Source organism: Dipodomys ordii, unplaced genomic scaffold (assembly GCF_000151885.1).
Source record: "Dipodomys ordii isolate 6190 unplaced genomic scaffold, Dord_2.0 Scaffold114, whole genome shotgun sequence".
NCBI classification, from domain to species: domain Eukaryota; kingdom Metazoa; phylum Chordata; class Mammalia; order Rodentia; family Heteromyidae; genus Dipodomys; species Dipodomys ordii.
Window position 1 is genome coordinate 2,544,821 of NW_012267330.1, and position 18,749 is coordinate 2,563,569.

Consider the following 18,749-nt stretch of genomic DNA (forward strand, 5'->3'; position numbering starts at 1 on the left):
GTGCTAGCCTTGAGCAAAAGAAGCTCAGGACAGTGCTCAGGCCCTGAGTTCAAGCCCCCAGAGTGGCAAAAAAAAAAAAAAAAGATCTTGTTATGTCTGAGGAAAAAACATCATTCATAATATCCTTTTAGTTTAAATGTTGTGGTGCATTGTATGAAAGTCTTCCCTCTACAAGACCTTTCTGGTTCAACTTGGTTAAATATAGTATTTCTCAAAGTTTTTGGAGATTGTGTTGTTATAGACACTTGCAGAAAGCAACTTTCTCAGTCCCATTTCCAAAATCTAAGGAGAAGAAGAAATACTGTAAGTTCAGTTTGTATCAATCTACTAAAAATAAGCTTTCATCCTAGAGAGCACAGTTATTAGGTACAAATGTGGTGGCTCTGGCTTACCCAGAACGAAACCTATTGTGCAGATGAATACTGAAGTAAAGCAGTTAGGAGTTACTTTGTATGGTTCAATTGTTAGGAGATAATTCTGTTCTAAGGTTGGTATTTTGGCATATTCTTTGCTTAGTTATAAGGCTCCCAGTATCTCACTATTTACTTTTTTCCCTAGCACTGGTGGTCAGACACCCCGAAGGGACCTGGAGAAGGTGCTAACAGGAGAAGAGAAGTAAGGGTTTTATATTAAACTTTGTTAGAGGATATAAAATATTGCTCTTTGCTACTTTGTGTTAAGAAAAATACTGAATGAAATGATATGTTTACATTGGTAAGGCTGATTTTTGGTGGAGTATCAACAAAATATTGTATTAGATGTTCTAGAATATTGACAAAAATAACTCATACAATAAAAATTTGTTTATTTTCTTTTCGGTCCTGGAGCTTGAACTCAGGGCCTGGGTGCCATCCCTGAGCTTTTGCACTCAAGGCTAGCATTCTGCCACTTGGAGCCACAGCTCAAGGTTAATTGGAGACAAGAGTCTCATGGACTTGTCCTGCATGAACTGGCTTCAAACCGCGATTCTCAGATCTCAGCCTCCTGAGTAACTAGGATTACAGGCGTGAGCCAGTGGGCACCCCCCTACAATAAAGATTTTGTTGCTGCTTAATAAGTTCAAGATTGTCTTACAAGTTTCGAGAGTATAAAAGCATATTAAAAATAGTTTATGCTTTCAAAAAGTATATATCTGTAGAGAGATGATAGACCAGATATGTGGGGTAAGTGTATAAGACTTATTTTCAGAAGTGGTTGGGTAGCCGGCACTGGTACCATATGGTGAAAAACAAGATTTGAAATATATATATGTAGACCAATAATAAGATGAGGAAATTTCACTTCTTTTTGATATATTGAGCTTTTTTTTTGTTGGTCACAGGGCTTGAACTCTGGGCCTGAGTGCTGTCCCTCAGCTCTTCAGCTCAAGGCTAGCGCTCTACCAGTTGAGCTACAGCACCACTTCCAGTTTTCTGGTGGTTTATTGGAGAGAAGAGGTTCACGGACTTTAGTGCCTGGGCTGGCTTTGAATCGTGATCCTCAGATCTTAGCCTCCTGAGAAGCTAGTATTATAGGCGTGGACCACCAGTGCCCAGCTAGCTGTATTTAGCATTTTTGAGCCTGTTTAAAAGCTCTCAGATTTGGCTGGAAGTGCTGATTCTGGGGTTAATCACATAGGACTGATGGGGCAGTAGAACGAAAGCAGTTAGATAAGGTTTGAGGGCACTGGTGAGTTTTGTCTTAAGCCATTCAGTGTGAGGTGCCTAATGAGATATTCCTATAAATGTCATACATCTAGACATTGGAATTTAGACTAGAGACAATGGTTACCTACATAGGAAATGTGGGGAGTCAAGAGTATAAAGGTGTGCAGTCAAGCAGAATAGCCAGTGGAGAGTAAGGGATACAGTTCTGCCCATTGGAGAGGAGGCCAGAGGATAATGAGGCTGTACTGCAGGTGGGCAGTGGCAGAAGCATGGACAGTGACAGATAGTATACCAGGGTATTTGAGCAGCTTAGTGGTGATGGTACCAAGTCTGCAGGAGGGAAGTGGGAGCTGAGCCAGTGATTCATTTGTAGATAAGTGTGTTTTCTACACCCCACACCATGTAGACTCACTCTCCATTTACCTTTACTGGACTTTTTTCCCCTAAATGTTGAGTTATTTGGATGTCAGATATCTACAGCAGAGCTTTACTTTTGAAGGATAGAAATGTTTGTATCTAGCATGGTTCTTAAATTTGCCTAGAATTAAATAATACACACAATAAGTGTAAATAAAATCAGGGGGATGTAATCAGATCAGTAGATTATACACAAATATTCTGGTGGAATTTGGGTGCTAGTGGCTCACACCTGTAACCCTAGCTATTCAGGAGGCTGAGATCTGAGGATCACAGTTCAAAACCAGCCTGGGCAGGACAGTCGTGAGAATCTTATCGCCAATAAACCACCAAAAAACGGGAAGTGACACCGTGGCTGAAGCAGTAGAGCGCTCACATTGAGCTGAGGGATAGCACCCAGGCCCAGAGTTCAAGCCCAATGACTGACAAAAAAAAATACTGGTGGTGATGCCCTAGTTTGCAAGTTGTTATTACTGTTAGGAGATATGTTGGATTTCTCTGTATTACTTCTTACAACTGTGTGTGAATCTGAAATTGTCTCCAAAGTTCTCTACAAAAGGAAATATGAAAATTAATGTTTGAGTTTCATATGCAAATCCGTGTACTAAGAGTTTTGAGGCATCATTCTAATTGCCTGATTTTTCCTCTCCCATCAACTCCTGAATTACTCGCTAGACTAGAGAATTTAGGATTCAGAGCCTTGGAAAGGAGAGGGTATGATTGTATGTGAAGCTGAGGAACATGAAAAGGGTTCAAGTACATATAACCATTGACTAACTGGGGATTTGGAGAGAGTTAGGAATTCATATAGTACAGCAGTATAGTTACATGGCTAGGTAAGAGAAGAGTTGAGGCTGCCAGCGGAGGGTGGGTTGGGTGACTTAACAATTGAAACTGGGAAACAAAGCAGTTGAGCAGTGTGGATTCAGGAGTGGGAGTGTGAAATGATCCATAAACACCATGTGCTGTCTGTTTTTTCTTTCAGGGCTCTTAGGCCTGGAGACCCTGGATTCTGTGCCCGGGCCCGAGTCCCTATGCCCTCAAATAAGGACTATGTCGTCAGGCCCAAGTGGAATGTAGAGATGGAGTCATCCAGGGTAAGCAAGCACAGAAGGAGCAGAGGGATTTCAGATGCAGGTGGACATTGGATTTTTTTAAAAAAATTTATGTATAATGGCCCTTAAAATAATTATGGTTTATCAGATTCAGAGATACCTATTTTCCAGTCTCTCTTTTTTTTTAATATGTATATATTTTATTGTAAAAATACCATACAGAGGGGTTACCGTTGCATGAGTAAGATAATGAATACATTTTCTATCAAGCACTGTTACGCGCTCCTTTATTTTTCCCCTGTCATCCCTTCCCTCCTGTTTTCCAGTCTATTATCTGGCCAAATCACCAATCAAAGAAAGAGAAAAATATTACTAAATACAAAAAGCTCATTGCTTTTGATCGATCTCTTCTTCAGACTTACATAACATTGCTAAACTAGGACAATTCTTATCATTTTTTAAATAGTGAATTTTTTTTTTTTTTTTTGGTCAGTCATGGGGCCTGAACTCTGGGCCTGGGCGCTGTCCCTCAGCTCTTCAGCTCAAGGCTAGCACTCTACCACTTGAGCCACAGCACCACTTCCGGCTTTCTGCTTATGTGGTGCTGAGGAATGGAACCCAGGGCCTTATGCATGCAAGGCAAGCACTCTACCACTGAGCCACCTTCCCAGCCCCATGAATTTATTTTTATTCTTTAAGTATCATGAGAAACTATTTACCTGCTTCTACAGTTCTGTCATGAAATTATCAGAGCAGACACAATCTCTCTTTTGTAGACATTAACTCAGACATTACTCAGTAATCTTTTTTATTCTCCAATCAAATCACTCTTTCTAGCTGGGTATTCTTAAAAAAGGGCTAAGCCGATTGGAAAAGCATAAGAGGCGGTTTGCAGAACAGAAGCGACTCAGCAAAGTGCACCGTGCTGTCAAGTTCAGCATTGAAGGCAACAGGATGCCTTTATAGTCGTGGCTTTCCTGTAGTGTGTCCAAGAGGTACCCCTAAGGAAGCATGGGCTGTGCATGGACTTGAATTGTCAGCAGAGTAGAAACAAGTGTGTGTGTGTCTACTTAACCCGAAAAGGCCTGACATTCCTTTTGTTTCTGAAATAATGACCCCTGCAGGCATCCTTGGTCATTGAAGGACTCTTGGATCTTTGGAAGTTGATGTGGAAGTCCTTTCCTCTGTCAGGACCACAGAGAATAATAAATCAGTTCCCCTATAGGCAAATTGTTCTCCTTAACTGGTATCTTTTTTTTTTTTTGTTGGTCATGGGGCCTGAACTCTGGGCATGGGCACTGTCCCTCAGCTCTTGAGCTCAAGGCTAGTGCTCTACTGCTTGAGCCACAGCACCACTTCCAGCTTTTTCTGCATATGTGGTGCTGAGGAATTGAACCCAGGGCCTCATGCATGCAAGGCAAGTGCTCTACCACTCAGCCATCTTCCCAGCCCAACTGGTACCATTTTTATGAAAAAGACCTCTGTTAAGGCCCAGAGTCATAGTGATCTGTATTATAGGCATATAAACTGCTTTGTGGTGGAAGAATGGTAGCTTGGTTTCTAGTTGTCAGTGGCTTGCCAACATGCATTTAAGAACTCAATGTAAAGACCTATATTGAATACTAACTAGAGATACTATTTGATGAATACTTAGTATAGAAAACTGAAAAAGAACTGAAAAACTGTCTCATGCCTTAAATCCTAGCTACTCAGGAGGCTGAGATCTGAGGATCACAGGGCAGGAAAGTCCATGAAACTCTTTTATCTCCAATTAAGCACCAGAAAACTGGAGGTGGTGCTGTGGCTCAAGTGGTAGAGTGAAGAGCTTGAGCTGAAGAGCTGAGGGACAGCACCCAGACCTGAGTTTAAGTCCCATGCCTGACAAAAACAAAATAAAAGTAAAAAAAACTTGAAGTGATTATAACATTGACCCACCGTGCTGTGCTTTAAGATTGTTTGCAGAGTACACACAAACAGCACAGTTCATGTATATTGCCTGTGTACCTCTGTACCCTTCTGTGTACATAAAAATGAGCCCCTTTGGAACATGAGGAGAGAGGGGTCTTCGAGGAGAGCTCCCAAATGGTCTGCATGTTCATACTGTGCTGGTATTTATCAAGGCCACCAAAATAAGACTTTTTTGTTAGATCCTCAATAGCTAGCTTATGGTGTTCAATTTGGGTCGTTTCTATATATTAACCCATCTTTGAAGATTCATCACTTTTAATTATAGCATCTGTGTGATCATGATATAAATATATAATTTATTCATTCTCTGGTTTCTGATTTATAAGTGCAGTAACCTGTACTATGCCATATCATGTATGTTCCATGTAGTGCATTTTAACAATAACATTAAAATGGAAGAAGCAATGCATGTTTTTATATACGCTTACAAAAATATAAAAAACACAAATTTATTGTAACCTATAATCTCACCACAACTTAATATTAACATTTTAGGTTGTTGTGGATTCTTAGTTTTTATGTGCATGCATGAAAATTTAATGTATTTTTAAAAATACTTTTTGGTCGGTCCTGGGGTTTGAACTCTGGGCTTGGGCACTGTCCTTGCACTCTTCAGCTCAAAGCAAGTGCTCTACCGCTTGAGCCACAGCACCACTTCCAGTTTTCTAGTGGTTTATTGGAGATAAGAGTCTCACATACTTTCCTGCCCAGGCTGGCTTTGAACTGTGATCTCAGCCTCCTGAATAGCAAGGATTACAGGCGTGAGCCACTGGTGCCCGGCAAAAATTTTTTAGTTATCTTTATGTAGTTGTACAAAGGAGTTGCCATTTAACAAAGCAGTTTATGAATACAAAATATATCTTTTTTGTTTTTTGCTCTTGGGACTTGAACTCAGAGCCTGGGTGCTGTCTGAGCTTCTTTTGCTTAAGGCTAGGGCTCTACCATTTGAGTCACAGATCCACTTCCAACTTTTCTTAGTAGTTTATTGGAGATAAAGAGCTTCATGGGCTTTCCTGCCCAGGCTGGCTTTGAACTGTGATCCTTATATCTCAGCCTTCTGAGATGCTAGGGTTACAGGTGTGAGCCACCAGTGCCTGGCTTCCATACAATGTATCTTTTTTTTTTCTTTTTGCTAGCCATGAGTCTTGAGCTCTGGGCCTGGGTGCTGTTCCTGAGTTCTTCAGCTCAAGGCTAGTACTCTACCACTTGAGCCACAGCGCCACTTCCGGCCTTTTCTGCTTATGTGGTGCTGAGAAATCGAACCCAGGACTTCATGCATGCTAAGCAAGCACTCTACCACTGAGCCACAGTACAAATACATCTTTTAAACAACTGTATTATACTCCTTTATGCCTTGTTGGGTTGGTTGATATTTATTTATTGTCAGTCCAGCTTGAACTCTGAGCCCGGGCACTGTTCCTCAGCTCTTCAGCTCAAAACTAGCACTCTACCACAGTACCACTTCTGGTTCTCTAGTGGTTTATTGGAGATAAGAGTCTCATGGACTTTCTTGCCCGGGCTGGCTTTGAACAGTGATCCTCAGATCCCAGCCTCCTGAAAGCTAGGATTCTAGGCGTGAGCCACCGGTGCCCTGCTGATTTGTTTTTTAATGTGTTAAAATTCCATTTGGCAAAACATTTAAGTGATTTAACATCTTATACAACTGTGCCATAGGTGTTTGTTTTTGTTTGTCCTAGGGGTTGAACTCAGGGTCTTGGGCACTGTACCTGGGCTTTTTGCTCAAGGCTTGCGCTCTACCACAAACTACAGCTCCACTTCTGGCATTTTTGGAGTAGTTAATTGGAGATAGCGTCACATGGACTTTCCTAAAGCCTGGGCTAGCTTTGAACTGCGATCCTTAGGTCTCAGCCTCCTGAGTAGCTAAGATTACAGGCATGAGTCACCAGTGCCAAGCTTCTTAGTATTTTTTTTTCATTTTTTAAATTGTTGTTATAAAGGTGATATACAGAGGGATGCCTAGTATTTTCTAAGGAAATCCATCATGCTAGTCTTTTAAGTTGTTGTTGTTGGTGGTGGTGGTTGTGGGGTGTGTGTTTTAAATACTGCCTGTTACATTCACAGGGGTAAGAGCATGCTAGGTGAGTGTGCTAACATTCGATCCACATCCCTGGCTCTTCTGCTTTTGAGATAGAGTCCCACACTTTTTGGACTGGCTTCAGAGTCACAATCTTCCTACCTCTACCTCCCAATTTAGCTGAAATTACAAATGTACACCACCATGCTCAGGTTGCTTTTTGGGTGTTTTTGTTTGTTTTCTAATAAAACAGTACAGAATAGATTTTTGATGTCCTAAGGAAGTGTGGTATAGAGTTGATGAATTGGGAAGGGCGATCATTGAATTTGGCACACTAAGAAAGTAGGTCTGTTTTGGAGCTTGGAGTAACAAATCATCTGCCAGCTACATATTATATATGACTAGCAGCAATCTGGATATGAGGGTTGATACTTAGAGAGGAGATGTTCCAAGGAGAAACATAGAGAAGCAGTCCAGCTTTCTGTAGTAGGGCATCTGGGAGCTATGCCTTTTCAAAGACCTGAGTAGGTAAGGCTTTTCATGTTGCCTCTTAGAACTAAAGTGAGGACACAAGGTCTGAAGGAAAATGAGAGATTTGGAAGAAGTTATGAACTCTAAGGGATATTGTGATGGTGGCATAGCTCTCACATTTGACTTTCATGCTAACAGCATATTAGTGCCAAGCCTTGAAACAGATATAAAATAATTGAGACTAGAGAATTCCCTAAAAGATCTAAGGTGAGGCCAGGTGCCAGTTGGCTCATGCCTATAATCTTAGCTACTCAGGAGGCTGAAATCTGAGGCCAGCCTGAGCAGGAAAGTCTTAATTCCAATTAAGCACCAGAAAAGCCAGAGTGGTTAAGGGCTACCCTTGAACAAAAAAAGCTCAGGGATAGTGCCTAGACTTTGACTGGCATGCGTACATGCACACACATATCTAGGATGAACAGTCAATATAACTCTTAAGAATGAATTAGAGCCAGGTGCCAGTGGCTCACATCTGTAATCCTAACTACTCAAGAGGGTGAGATCTGAGGATCACAGTTTGAAACCTGGTGGGAAAGTTGGTGAGACTCTCAACTACCTTCACTAAACTACCAAAAACGGCTGGAAGTTGGTCTGTGGCTGAAGTTGTAGAGCACTAGATTTGAGCAAAAAAGCTCAGGAATAGTGATTCGGCCTTGAGTTCAAGCCGCAGGAACAGCAAAAAAAAATTTTAATCACATGGAGAGTTTGTTCCTTGTTTCATATTTGCCTCATACTAGAGGTCCTGCCGTGTTTAAAAGCTCCTGGAATTCGAAGAACTCAGCACATTGGTACTCATTCTCTAACCCCATGTTGCCTGACATTTTTTTAATTGAACGTTATAGATGATTTAGTAATAAACATCTGGGGAAAAGAATGATCAAAGAGTCATCAAAACCTGTCTCAAAACCTCCCCTTTTTTTGTGCTGATACTTAGGCTTGAATTCTGGACCTCCTATTCTTGCTCAGTTTTTTTACTCATGGCTGATACTCTACTACTTGAACCACACCTGTACTTTTGGCTCTTTGCTGGTTAGAATCTCAGGTTTTTGTCTGCTCTGTTGCTGAACAGGTTAATCATCTTTTTTTTCTTCATTCGGTTTTTTTCCTGATTTCTAGACATTTTCTAGGAATAAGCAGAAATTGCTAACAAATAGCTGTACTAAGGGGTTTCAGTTTAACATGTCTGTTCATATTTACAGTGCATCTTGATCAATGTACCCCTTTTATCAGTTTCTTCCACAATCCCATCTACCCATTCTAACATGTTTCCTCAAATTTTCACTAATATACATAGAGTATTATGATTGTATTTGTCTACCTTTGCTCTTTAAATTTCTTTTTATCTTCAAGTAGCTGTACAAAGGAGGTGCCTTAACAAAGCAGTTTATGAATACAAAGCATCTTGATCAGTGTCACCCACTTCAACGTTCTCACACATTGGCCCACCCTTTTTTTTTCTGGTCAGTCATGAGGCTTGAACTCAGGGCCTGGGCACTGTTCCTGAGCTCTTTTGCTCAAGGCTGACACATTCTACCACTTTGAGCCACAATTCTTCTGGCTTTTGAGTGGTTAGTGATGAGTCTTATGGGGACTTTTTGCCTGGGCTGGCTTTGAACCATGATCCTCAGATTTCAGCCTCCTGAGTAGCTAGGATTACAGGTGTGAGCCACCAGCACCTGGCTTTACAATGAATTCTTTTTTGTTGTTGTTGTTGTTTGTGGGGTCTGAACTCTGTGCTTGGGTGCTGTCCCTCAGCTCTTCAGCTCAAGGCTAGCGCTCTACTACTTGAGCCACAGCACCACTTTCGGTTTTTTTTTTCCTGCTTATGTGGTACTGAGGAATTGAACCCAGAGCCTCATGCATGCTAGGCAAGCTCTCTAACTTCCCATAATTTTTTTTTTTTTTTTGGTCGGTTGTGAGGCTTGAACTCTGGGCTTAGGTGCTGTCTCTGCGCTCTTCAGCTCAAGGAGAGCGCTCTACCGCTTGAGCCACAGCACCACTTCCACAATAAATTCTTGACTGCATTCTCCCTCCAGTCCCTCCATTCTTTTATCCCTCTTTCCTAACCCTCTTCCCCTTGCATGTACCCACTTTCTGGTACTGATTTTGTTGAAGTTTGACCTAATCTTTCTAAAAATTTATACTATTTGAGCTCTATAGAGTCTATTATACTTCCTTCATTTATAAGCACTTGCATACCACTCAATTTATTTAATAGATTTTTTTTTTTTTGGTCATGGGGCCTGAACTCTGGGGCTGGGTGCTGTCCCTCAACTCTTCAGCTCAAGGCAAGCACTCTACCACTTGAGCCACAGCACCACGTTAGGCTTTTTTGCTTATGTGCTGAGGAATTGAACCCAGTGCCTTATGCATGCAAGGCAAGCACTCTACCAATGACCCACCTTCCCAGCTCTACTTAATAGATTTATAGGTGTGCTCTATCACAAATGAGGAAAAGCATGCAATGTTTGTTTATTTTGGGTGTGGTTTATTTCACTTAATATAATTTTTTCCAACTCTTTTCATTTCCTTTTGAATGGATGAGTAAAATCCCATTTTGTGTGTGTGTGTGTGTGTGTGTGTATACACCACATTTTCTATTTTTTTTTTTTGTCAGTCATGGGGCTTGAACTCTGGGCTTGGGCACTGTCCCTGCACTCTTCAGCTCAAGGCGAATGCTCTACTGCTTGAGCCACAGTGCTACTTCTGGTTTTTCTAGTAGTTTATTGGAGATAAGAGTCTCACGGACTTTCCTGCCCGGGCTGGCTTTGAATCACGATCTTCAGATCTCAGCCTCCTGAGTAGCTAGGATTATAGGCGTGAGCCACCCGCGCCCCAGCTTACACCACATTTTCTTAATCCATTTGATCACCATTCTTAACCACCTGAATTGTTAGCACCACAGTGCTAACAATATCGTCTTAATATCATCTTAACCTTTGACATCAGTACCTTTCTACTAACTTCCTAATTAAATTTCTTGGAAGCCATATCTTTGCATTATATGTGATCTTCAAAATATAAATGAAATAATTAAACCATTAGATGTAAGAGTTAAGTGGGAAGAGTCCTGGCAGGAGTGCAGGCCATAGCATTGTTTGCCCAAGATTACAGACAGGTGAGGCAGAGTAGGGACTTACCCCACGTATGCAGCTCTACCACTCCTTCATGTAGGGGTTACCACTCCTGCTTAAGACTTTTTCATAGATGACTTGACTTTCCTTTGGAAGATTGTTGTTTTTTTTGTCTGAACTGTGTGAAAGTGCTTGTCAAGTGGTCAGCTCCACATTTGGTCTTTGAAGGGGAAAGCATACAGTTAAAATGGAATATAAATTATGGAAATAGAACAGTTGTAGTCTCAATATTTCCTCTTAAGTAAATTTCTATATAACTGGAAAAATTAAAAATAAGGCATAGACAACAACAAAAGGAATAATTAATGAGTGCAATAGGTGTTTGTAAAACTGCTTGTATAAATTCACTCTGGTTCCTGAGGTGAGTAAAGCCTATTCTGGTTATTTTGGAACTAGGAGCTCTTCTAATGCTAACTTTCAGATATAAAACTATGAATGCATTTCAATAACTATATGAAAGATTAATGTATTTCAATAATTTTCCTTGTAATTTTTTTCCTATTAGTTTCAGGCCTCTTCTAAGAAAGGTATCAGTCGACTGGATAAACAGATGAGAAAATTCACAGATATAAGGAAAAAAAGCAGATCTGCACATGCAGTGAAAATCAGCATCGAAGGCAATAAAATGCCATTGTGACCTTGCCTGACCTTACTGGCTGTGTTCCTGTCTGTTCTAATATATGCACAGTGGACTCTTTGGAGAAAGATTTTAAAATTTTTTTTTAGTGTGTCTGTAAATGGTTCAGCTTGTATCAAACATTGTCATAGGACTCCCATTTTTCTCATTTGTATTTAAAACTGTTGTGTGCTTTGTACAGGAGAATACTAGTCATACTTCTATAAACTTTACACAATAAAATTTCATTCTGGTTTTGTTGGGCTGTCTCTTCATTGTCTTAAAGATTGTTCTGGGGCAAAAAATTGATCCTTCTTCGTTAAAGAGGAAATTCTGTAGGGACTGCTGTGTTTTGTGACCCTGTGAATTCTATTGACTATGCAAAAATGAGGAATTTGACCTTTTCCTTAGTTGGGAACAGTTCAGAATGTCCTTTTGTGCCAGTGAGTTGGTTCTCCAGTCAGGTGGGGACTGAAGGAAGTCCTGTCACATTGCTTGTCCGCTTTAATCAACCATGCATGCATAGTGAAACCTAAATTTGGGTTCTGGACAAGCTAGGTATGGTAGTGCACATCTGTAACCCCAGCATGCCAGAAGCTGAAGCAGGAGGATTGTGAGTTCAAGGCCAATCTGAACTATATATTGTTTTAAAGAAAGAAGAAAAAAAGCACTGTGTACTTTGTTCACCTTACCTATGTCTTTATTTGATTGATTGGCCTCATTTATATTCTTTAAAACTAAATTGAAATATAAAATATAAACCTAAATATAGTGCTTTCTAAGAGGACCTGGTCCTTTTCTGAGTTCTGTGAGACATCATAGCAAATTCTTGAACCAAAAGGTTTACCACTACTGTGGCTGGCCTAGAGACCTCAATTACTGGCTGGCATCTGGATGTAGGCAGTCTTGTAGAAAGAGGCCTGAGCCCTCAATCTGTGGGGCCTGACACTAACCCTGGGCATTTAGTGTTAGAATTTAATTGCAAACATGGCATATCTGTAATCGCAGCACACATGAAGCTAAGCAAGAGGATTGTGAGTTGGAAGCCAGCCTTTGCTACGTAAGCCTCAAAAGAAAAAAAGACTGCAGTAACCAGGGATGAAATATGGTGTCAACAAATTGTGTTAGGAAATAATGATTTTATCTTAAATTTGTTTTTCCCATAGAGCAGTACAGTGGGGAAAAAAGGTTAAGAAATCCTATAGATGTAAGAAAGTCACTAGACTGATTGTCTATAACAGTTGGATAGTTAGGGGAGATGTAGAAAGTATATACCTTAAAACTATTTCTTGATTTATCCTTGTGATTTTTAGAATCAATAGTCTATGTACTAAATTATGAAGACTATAAACTCAAGAGAAATTTGGTATTAAACCACTTTAATTATAGAAGTGTTATTCTGATAAAAAAAAATTGTGGCCTTAAGCTGGGCACCGGTGGCTCATGCCTGTAATCCTAGCTACTCAGGAAGCTGAGATCTGAGGATCACGGTTCAAAGCCAGCCCGGGCAGGAAAGTCTGTGAGACTCTTATCTCCAATAAAAACCACTAAAAAACCAGAAGTGGCGCTGTGGCTCACGCAGTAGAACGCTGGCCTTGAGCTGAAGAGCGCAGGGACAGCGCCCAAGCCCAGAGTTCAAGCCCCATGACCGACAAAAAAAATAAAATTGTAGCCTTGTTTTTTTTTAATGTTGAATATTGCTGGCTATAGATATTTGGACTGAAAATTACATGAAATTCACTAACATGCTATTTTTTTTCTAAACCTTGGTATCAACTTTATTGCTGATTTGTGCAGCCTCTCCTTACCTGTGCCTTCCGTCTCTGCAATGTTCCACATTCCCTCCAGGTTAGCACTGCTTTAGGATCTGCTTGTCCAAAAGGCAAAGGAGACAACTGTTCTCTTGAACTAACCCCTTGCCTACCCATTCCCATACGACCCTATTGCACATCAAATCACATAAACATGGTTATGCGCTTGTCTGAAACAGCCATGAGGCAAAGGGATATATAAATGTTTTGGGGACCACAAGCCAGACCCAGTCACCTAACTACCCCATCTGGGGCCACAGCTAAGTCTGGTCCCACACCCTAGTTCTGATTATGCATGGATGTGGATGCTCAGTTTCCCTCTGCTGATCCATCCTTTCAGATTCAGGATCCTGAGGTCCAGCCACCTTGGACTCCTTTCCAGGACTAGGCAGCAGATGGCAGTGTCCAGTTCTCCCACCCCTAGCTGGAGGACACTGATGTGTCTTCCTAGATGCCTGGGAAAACAGGAGACAGTTTGTCCAGCCCAGCGGCTAAGATCAGCTCAGTCACAGTTGTGAAGGTCTTTACCAGTCACTGTGGTGGGGTCGGTAAAGGCATAGAGGAACACAATGTAAAACGTTATTTAGCCAATTAAAGCATCTGGTCACCCAACAAGTCAAAGCAAATCAGGCCCAGGGTTCAAAAGGAGACAGAAGTGCTGAGCTCAGGACCAGGAGCAGACATAGTTGCCAATTACCTGTGTCATGATGGTGTCATGCTATCTGGACCAGAGACTTCAGAAGAGAGGAGAGCTTCAGAAGCCACATTTGAGGATACCATCAAGTAAAGATATCAAAAGCGCCCAGCCTGGAGGAGACCTGACCAAAGGCAGCATCCTGCATGCCCTGCCACATGGCCACCTTGATGAGCAGCTCTGGAACATGGATATCCACAGTGAGCATAGACAGAGGGTCAACACCAGCGAGCACAGCATGGCCAGCTGTAGCCCAGATTCTGCTGCCAGGCTGAAGCCTTCTACTGCTTCTCTAGCAGGACCCCAAACAGCCAGGACCTGTCTTCAGCAGCTCTGAATAAAGGCAGCCAGCAAGAGGTGGAATTACAGATCCTGCCAGCAAGAGGTAGGATTACAGGTTAGAGCTGCCTCAGCCTGAACAGTTCAGATGTTTTCCCATCTAACAGCTGGAGCTTGACCAGCAGCTTTCCTATGAAGGAGAACATGAGGGCAAGACCTACTGGGGTACACACCAGGAGCAACAGAGCCCTAAGGAAGGAGGTGTAGGAGTGGAGATAGGGGAGGTGGTAATCCCAGAAGTCAGTGACTCTGCTTGCCTTGTCCACAATGGCTGATGCTAAGTAGGGAACATCAACATCACCACCATCTCATAGCCCTTTCTGGAGCTAGCAAAGCCCTCAGACTCTGGAGTATGCAATGCGTGTGAGAAAGATGAAGGAGAAATTGGAGAAGGATTAAGGTTGCAGAGGCCATGAATAAGGGAGTCATGGAATCACTGGATGTGGTAGTTGTGTGGGAGTGAGAGCAGAACCCCATTGGTGATGATAGGGAAGGGTGAGAGCAGCACAGCACCCTGGTGACTGCCAGGGCAAAGGTGCACAGCTCCAGTGCAGTCCTGTTGACTGGCATCTTCATCAGCCTCTGGTGAACACAGCAGGCTTCCTGAAGCGCATCAGGAAGACGTGGCCAAGGTTGTAGAGCACTGAGATGATGTACTCATGAATCCTCTTGTGAGGTAGCTGCCCTTGCACAGATAGCACTTCATAGTCAGCTGCTTCCAGACTTTGTTCAGCATAACTGGAGTTGGGGGATTGTCTCTGGGCCTGGGGAGAGGACCAGGGATGAGGCCACCTCTGCCAAACACTCAGACCCTCCATCATTAGAGGGTCCAAGTGACCAAAATGCTTTATTCTTGAGAACCACTCAACTTATTTCCAGTTAATTTTGAACAAGTTTACCAGCACACATAGAATATAGTAATTTATATGTGAAGACATTAGAAGAGTAACAGTTGGCCACTAGATGAAAACAAACTGCTTTCTGCAGTGTTCTCTTATTTACTTTCAGAAACACTTGAGAACAAAAAGGATTATCCATCTAGTGAAGCCTTTTTAAAGCAACTCAGTTTTTTAAAGTTTTTAAAACTGTTGGTCTTTGTTTGGATAGATGCCAGTTATCTGAAAAACATCATTTGCGTAGGGTAAAACTTTTTTTTTTTTTTTGGGTCCCGTCGTGAACTCTGGGCGCTGTCCCTCAGCTCTTCAGCTCAAGGCTAATGCTCTACCACTTGAGTCACAGCGCCACTTCTGGCTTTTTTCTTTTTGCTTATGTGGTGCTGAGGAATTGAACCCAGGGCCTCAAGCATGCAAGTCAAGTGCTCTACCACTGAGCCACCTTCCCAGCCCCTAGGGTAAAACTCTTAATGACACCAAATAATAAAGTGAATAACTGGGGAATTCAGAATGAGAAGGAACTTGCTGAAAGGGGAAAAAAAAAGCTTGTGCATAAATTATCCATGGTGCATCAAGCATGGACTCTCAGAACAACTTCTATATTTACAATTTAAAAGTTTTTTTTGGGGGGGGTCCGGTCATGGGGCCTGAACTCTGGGCCTGGGTGCTGTCCCTCAGCAATTCAGCTGCGCTCTACCACTTGAGCCATAGCACCACTTTAGGCTTTTTTATTTTCTGCGTATGTGGTGCTGAGGAATTGAACCCAGGGCCTCATGCATGCAAGGCAAGCACTCTACCACTGAGCCACCTTTCCAGCCCCTTGGTGGAGTCTTAAATGTGAAGAAGTTCTTCTCAGAAACAGAGAAGGATCCATTTTTGACTAATGACACACCAGTCCTATAAAGTATATGGCTGAACCCACATAGTGCCAGAAAGAGGGAAAAGGGCCAGGGGGTCTATAAAACTGTAGTGAGGAACAGAAGAGAAGCAGGGATATCCTACGATGTCCTGAATAGACAGACACATCTGACAACCTTTCTGTAGATCTAGGTCCTGTGATAGGGACACAAAGAACTAGACACAAGGCACGTCAAACCATTTAGAAGAATTACAGGGGCTGGGAAGGTGGCTCAATGGTAGAGCGCTTGCCTTGCATTCATGAGGCCCTGGGTTCGATTCCTCAGTACCACATAAGCAGAAAAAGCCAGAAGTGGCACTGTGGCTCAAGTGGTAGAGCACTATCCTGGAGCTGAAGAGCTCAGGGACAGTGCACAGACCCAGAGTTCTGGCCCCATGACTGGCAAAAAAAAAAAAAAAAAATTACAGAAGAAAAGACCAAGACAGTGTGCTGTCAAGGCTAGTTGTAAGTTGGCCACACCACCTTATAAAGAATGCAGCAGAGGGGTGAGTGTGTAGATAGTGATAGTGTGTCTCAAAGGAAGATGGCTCCTGCCATTGTCTAGACATAGAATCCCTCCTATAGAGACACTCCTGCAGCTAGAGCTCCTGTTTAGGACAGCTCATCACTATAGCCCACAAGGCAGGTAAACCAATGAGAGTCACTTTCAAAACATATGTCTAGTAACCAGGACATGTGTTGTGTAGCTCCTTCCCCATATCTCTATTTCTTCCAATGTCTGTGTTTCCCTGTGGCCATGTTCATTGTCTAACAAGGGAAAAGTAAGCCCAATCCTGCTATGGGAAGCCTGGAAATCTGAGTGAGAAGATTTTCTAGTAGGAAAAAGGAAGCATCTGGTACTTAGTGACCTTGAAGGAAAATAGGCAGCTCCTAGAAGGAACTTCAAGTTATACCTAAGCATAAGCTGAACTGCCCAAAGATAATATTGAGTGAAGAAAAGAAATCAGTCAGTGTCCAACAGAAGAAAAACCTATAGAACAGTGAACAAGTATGTCCGAACCTGGACAAAGCCAGGGAGGATGGTGCAATCCTCCTGCAAATACAGACACCTTAGATCCGAGTCAGAATCAAGAGGACCAGTGTCTGAAGCCTGGAGACAGCGTAACTCAGTATATCTTAACCCCACGTGTGAGGAGGGAAGATGGTGAGTTTTCCTTCTGTGGATCCCACTCAGAAACAAGCAAGTATAGGAGCCACACACAAGAAGGAATCCTAATCAGAAACAGACATTCCAGGGGCTAGGAAGGTGGCTCAGTGGTAGAGTGCTTGCCTAGAAACAGACATTCCACCTGAATCACAGCACAAAAAGTGTTACGGAGCACCAGTGCATCTTTCTATCTCCATCCCAGTAGAGTCTTCATTTCCACTTGAAAATTGTGAGCAGACTTGTCTGCATTTCTGCCAGCATTCTGGTCTTCCAAGTTCACACCAGAATCACCAAGGAAGGTGATTCTGTTGTCTCAACCAGAACTTTCAGTACAATGATAAATAAGATGTATGTCAGCATACATCATTTTCTTATTCCTGAACTAAGGGAAAAACTTTCAGTGTTTTATCAGTAAGATAGGAAGTTAAGTTTTTTAAAAAGATACACGGTGGGCTGGGAGGGTGGCTCAGTGGTAGAGTGCTTGCCTTGCATGCATGAGGCCTTGGGTTCGATTTCTCAGCACCACATAAGCAGAAAAAGCTGGAAGTGGCGCTGTGGCTCAAGTGGTAGAGCACTAGCCTTGAGCTGAAGAGCTGAGGGACAGCACCCAGGCCCAGAGTTCAGGCTCCACGACCAAGAACAACAACAACAACAACAAGAAAAAGATACACTGTATCAAGTAAGATGAATTCTACAGAGCACATGAGGCTTGGCACTGGTGGATCATGTCTATGATTTTAGTTAATCAAGGAGCTGAGATCTAACGATCCATATTCAATACAGCCAGGCAAGAAAGTCCATGAAACTCTTATCTCTTATTATTTCCAATCAACCACCAAAACATTGCAAGTGGCAATATGGCACAAGTGGTAGAATGGTACCCTTGAGCCTGCGACAGCACACAGGCTCTGAGTTCAAGTTCCCAGGAACGGCACAAAGAAAAAGAGCACATAACACATTTGACATGACAGATAATATGCTAGGTCATAAAAGGAATTACTCTAGCTTACTCTTTGGTTCTGTGTATAGAGTGTGTCAGCTTGCTACAAGAATAGCTGAGAAAATAAACGAAGAAGAAAAGATTGCTGGACACTGGTGGCTCATACCTGTAATCCTAGCTACTCATGAGGGTGAGATCTGAGGACAATGGTTTGAAGCCAGCCCAGGCTGATAAATCTTAAGTGACTCTTATTTCAATTAACTAGAAAAAAAGACAGAAATGAAGGTGCCTTTAGCCAATAAACTAAGCCAAGGCCCTGAGTTCAAACCCAGTACTGGCACATCAACAGATACAGACAGACAGACAAATAAACTAAGCCAAGGCCCTGAGTTCAAACCCAGTACTGGCACATCAACAGATACAGACAGACAGACACACACACACACACACACACACATAGACATGACTTACTTTGGCTCTTGGTTTCAGAGCTTCGGGTAAGGAAGAACCTCATGGAGAAGAGCACTTGGTGGAGCAGAGCTGCTTGTCTCATGATGGGCCAAAGCAGAGACAGAAACAGCAGGAGCAGGGCTGAGGTTCCAAGAAG

At 42.3% G+C, this 18,749-nt stretch overlaps 1 protein-coding gene and 1 pseudogene across 5 annotated transcripts in view; one reads left to right on the forward strand and one right to left on the reverse strand.

Annotated features, from left to right (window-relative positions):
* Iws1 (IWS1 homolog (S. cerevisiae)) overlaps nucleotides 1–11,658 on the forward strand; it is a 44,843-nt gene extending 33,185 nt beyond the window's left edge. For 2 of the 5 annotated variants that reach the window (XR_001175548.1, XM_013028852.1), the window contains exons 12-14: nucleotides 559–615; nucleotides 3,049–3,160; nucleotides 11,289–11,658. Coding sequence is in view for 3 of the 5 variants with exons in the window: in XM_013028852.1 (XP_012884306.1) it covers nucleotides 559–615; nucleotides 3,049–3,160; nucleotides 11,289–11,420 (301 nt within the window). In the remaining 2 variants the exon portion in view is untranslated. Of the gene's footprint in view, nucleotides 1–558; nucleotides 616–3,048; nucleotides 3,161–3,955; nucleotides 4,197–11,288 lie in introns of those variants that run through there. The other 3 variants (XM_013028853.1, XR_001175549.1, XM_013028851.1) reach the window with 3 other exon arrangements.
* A 1,999-nt stretch (nucleotides 11,659–13,657) lies between these two features.
* Nucleotides 13,658–18,695, reverse strand: LOC105995137 (annotated as a pseudogene).
* Nucleotides 18,696–18,749: the final 54 nt, after the last annotated feature.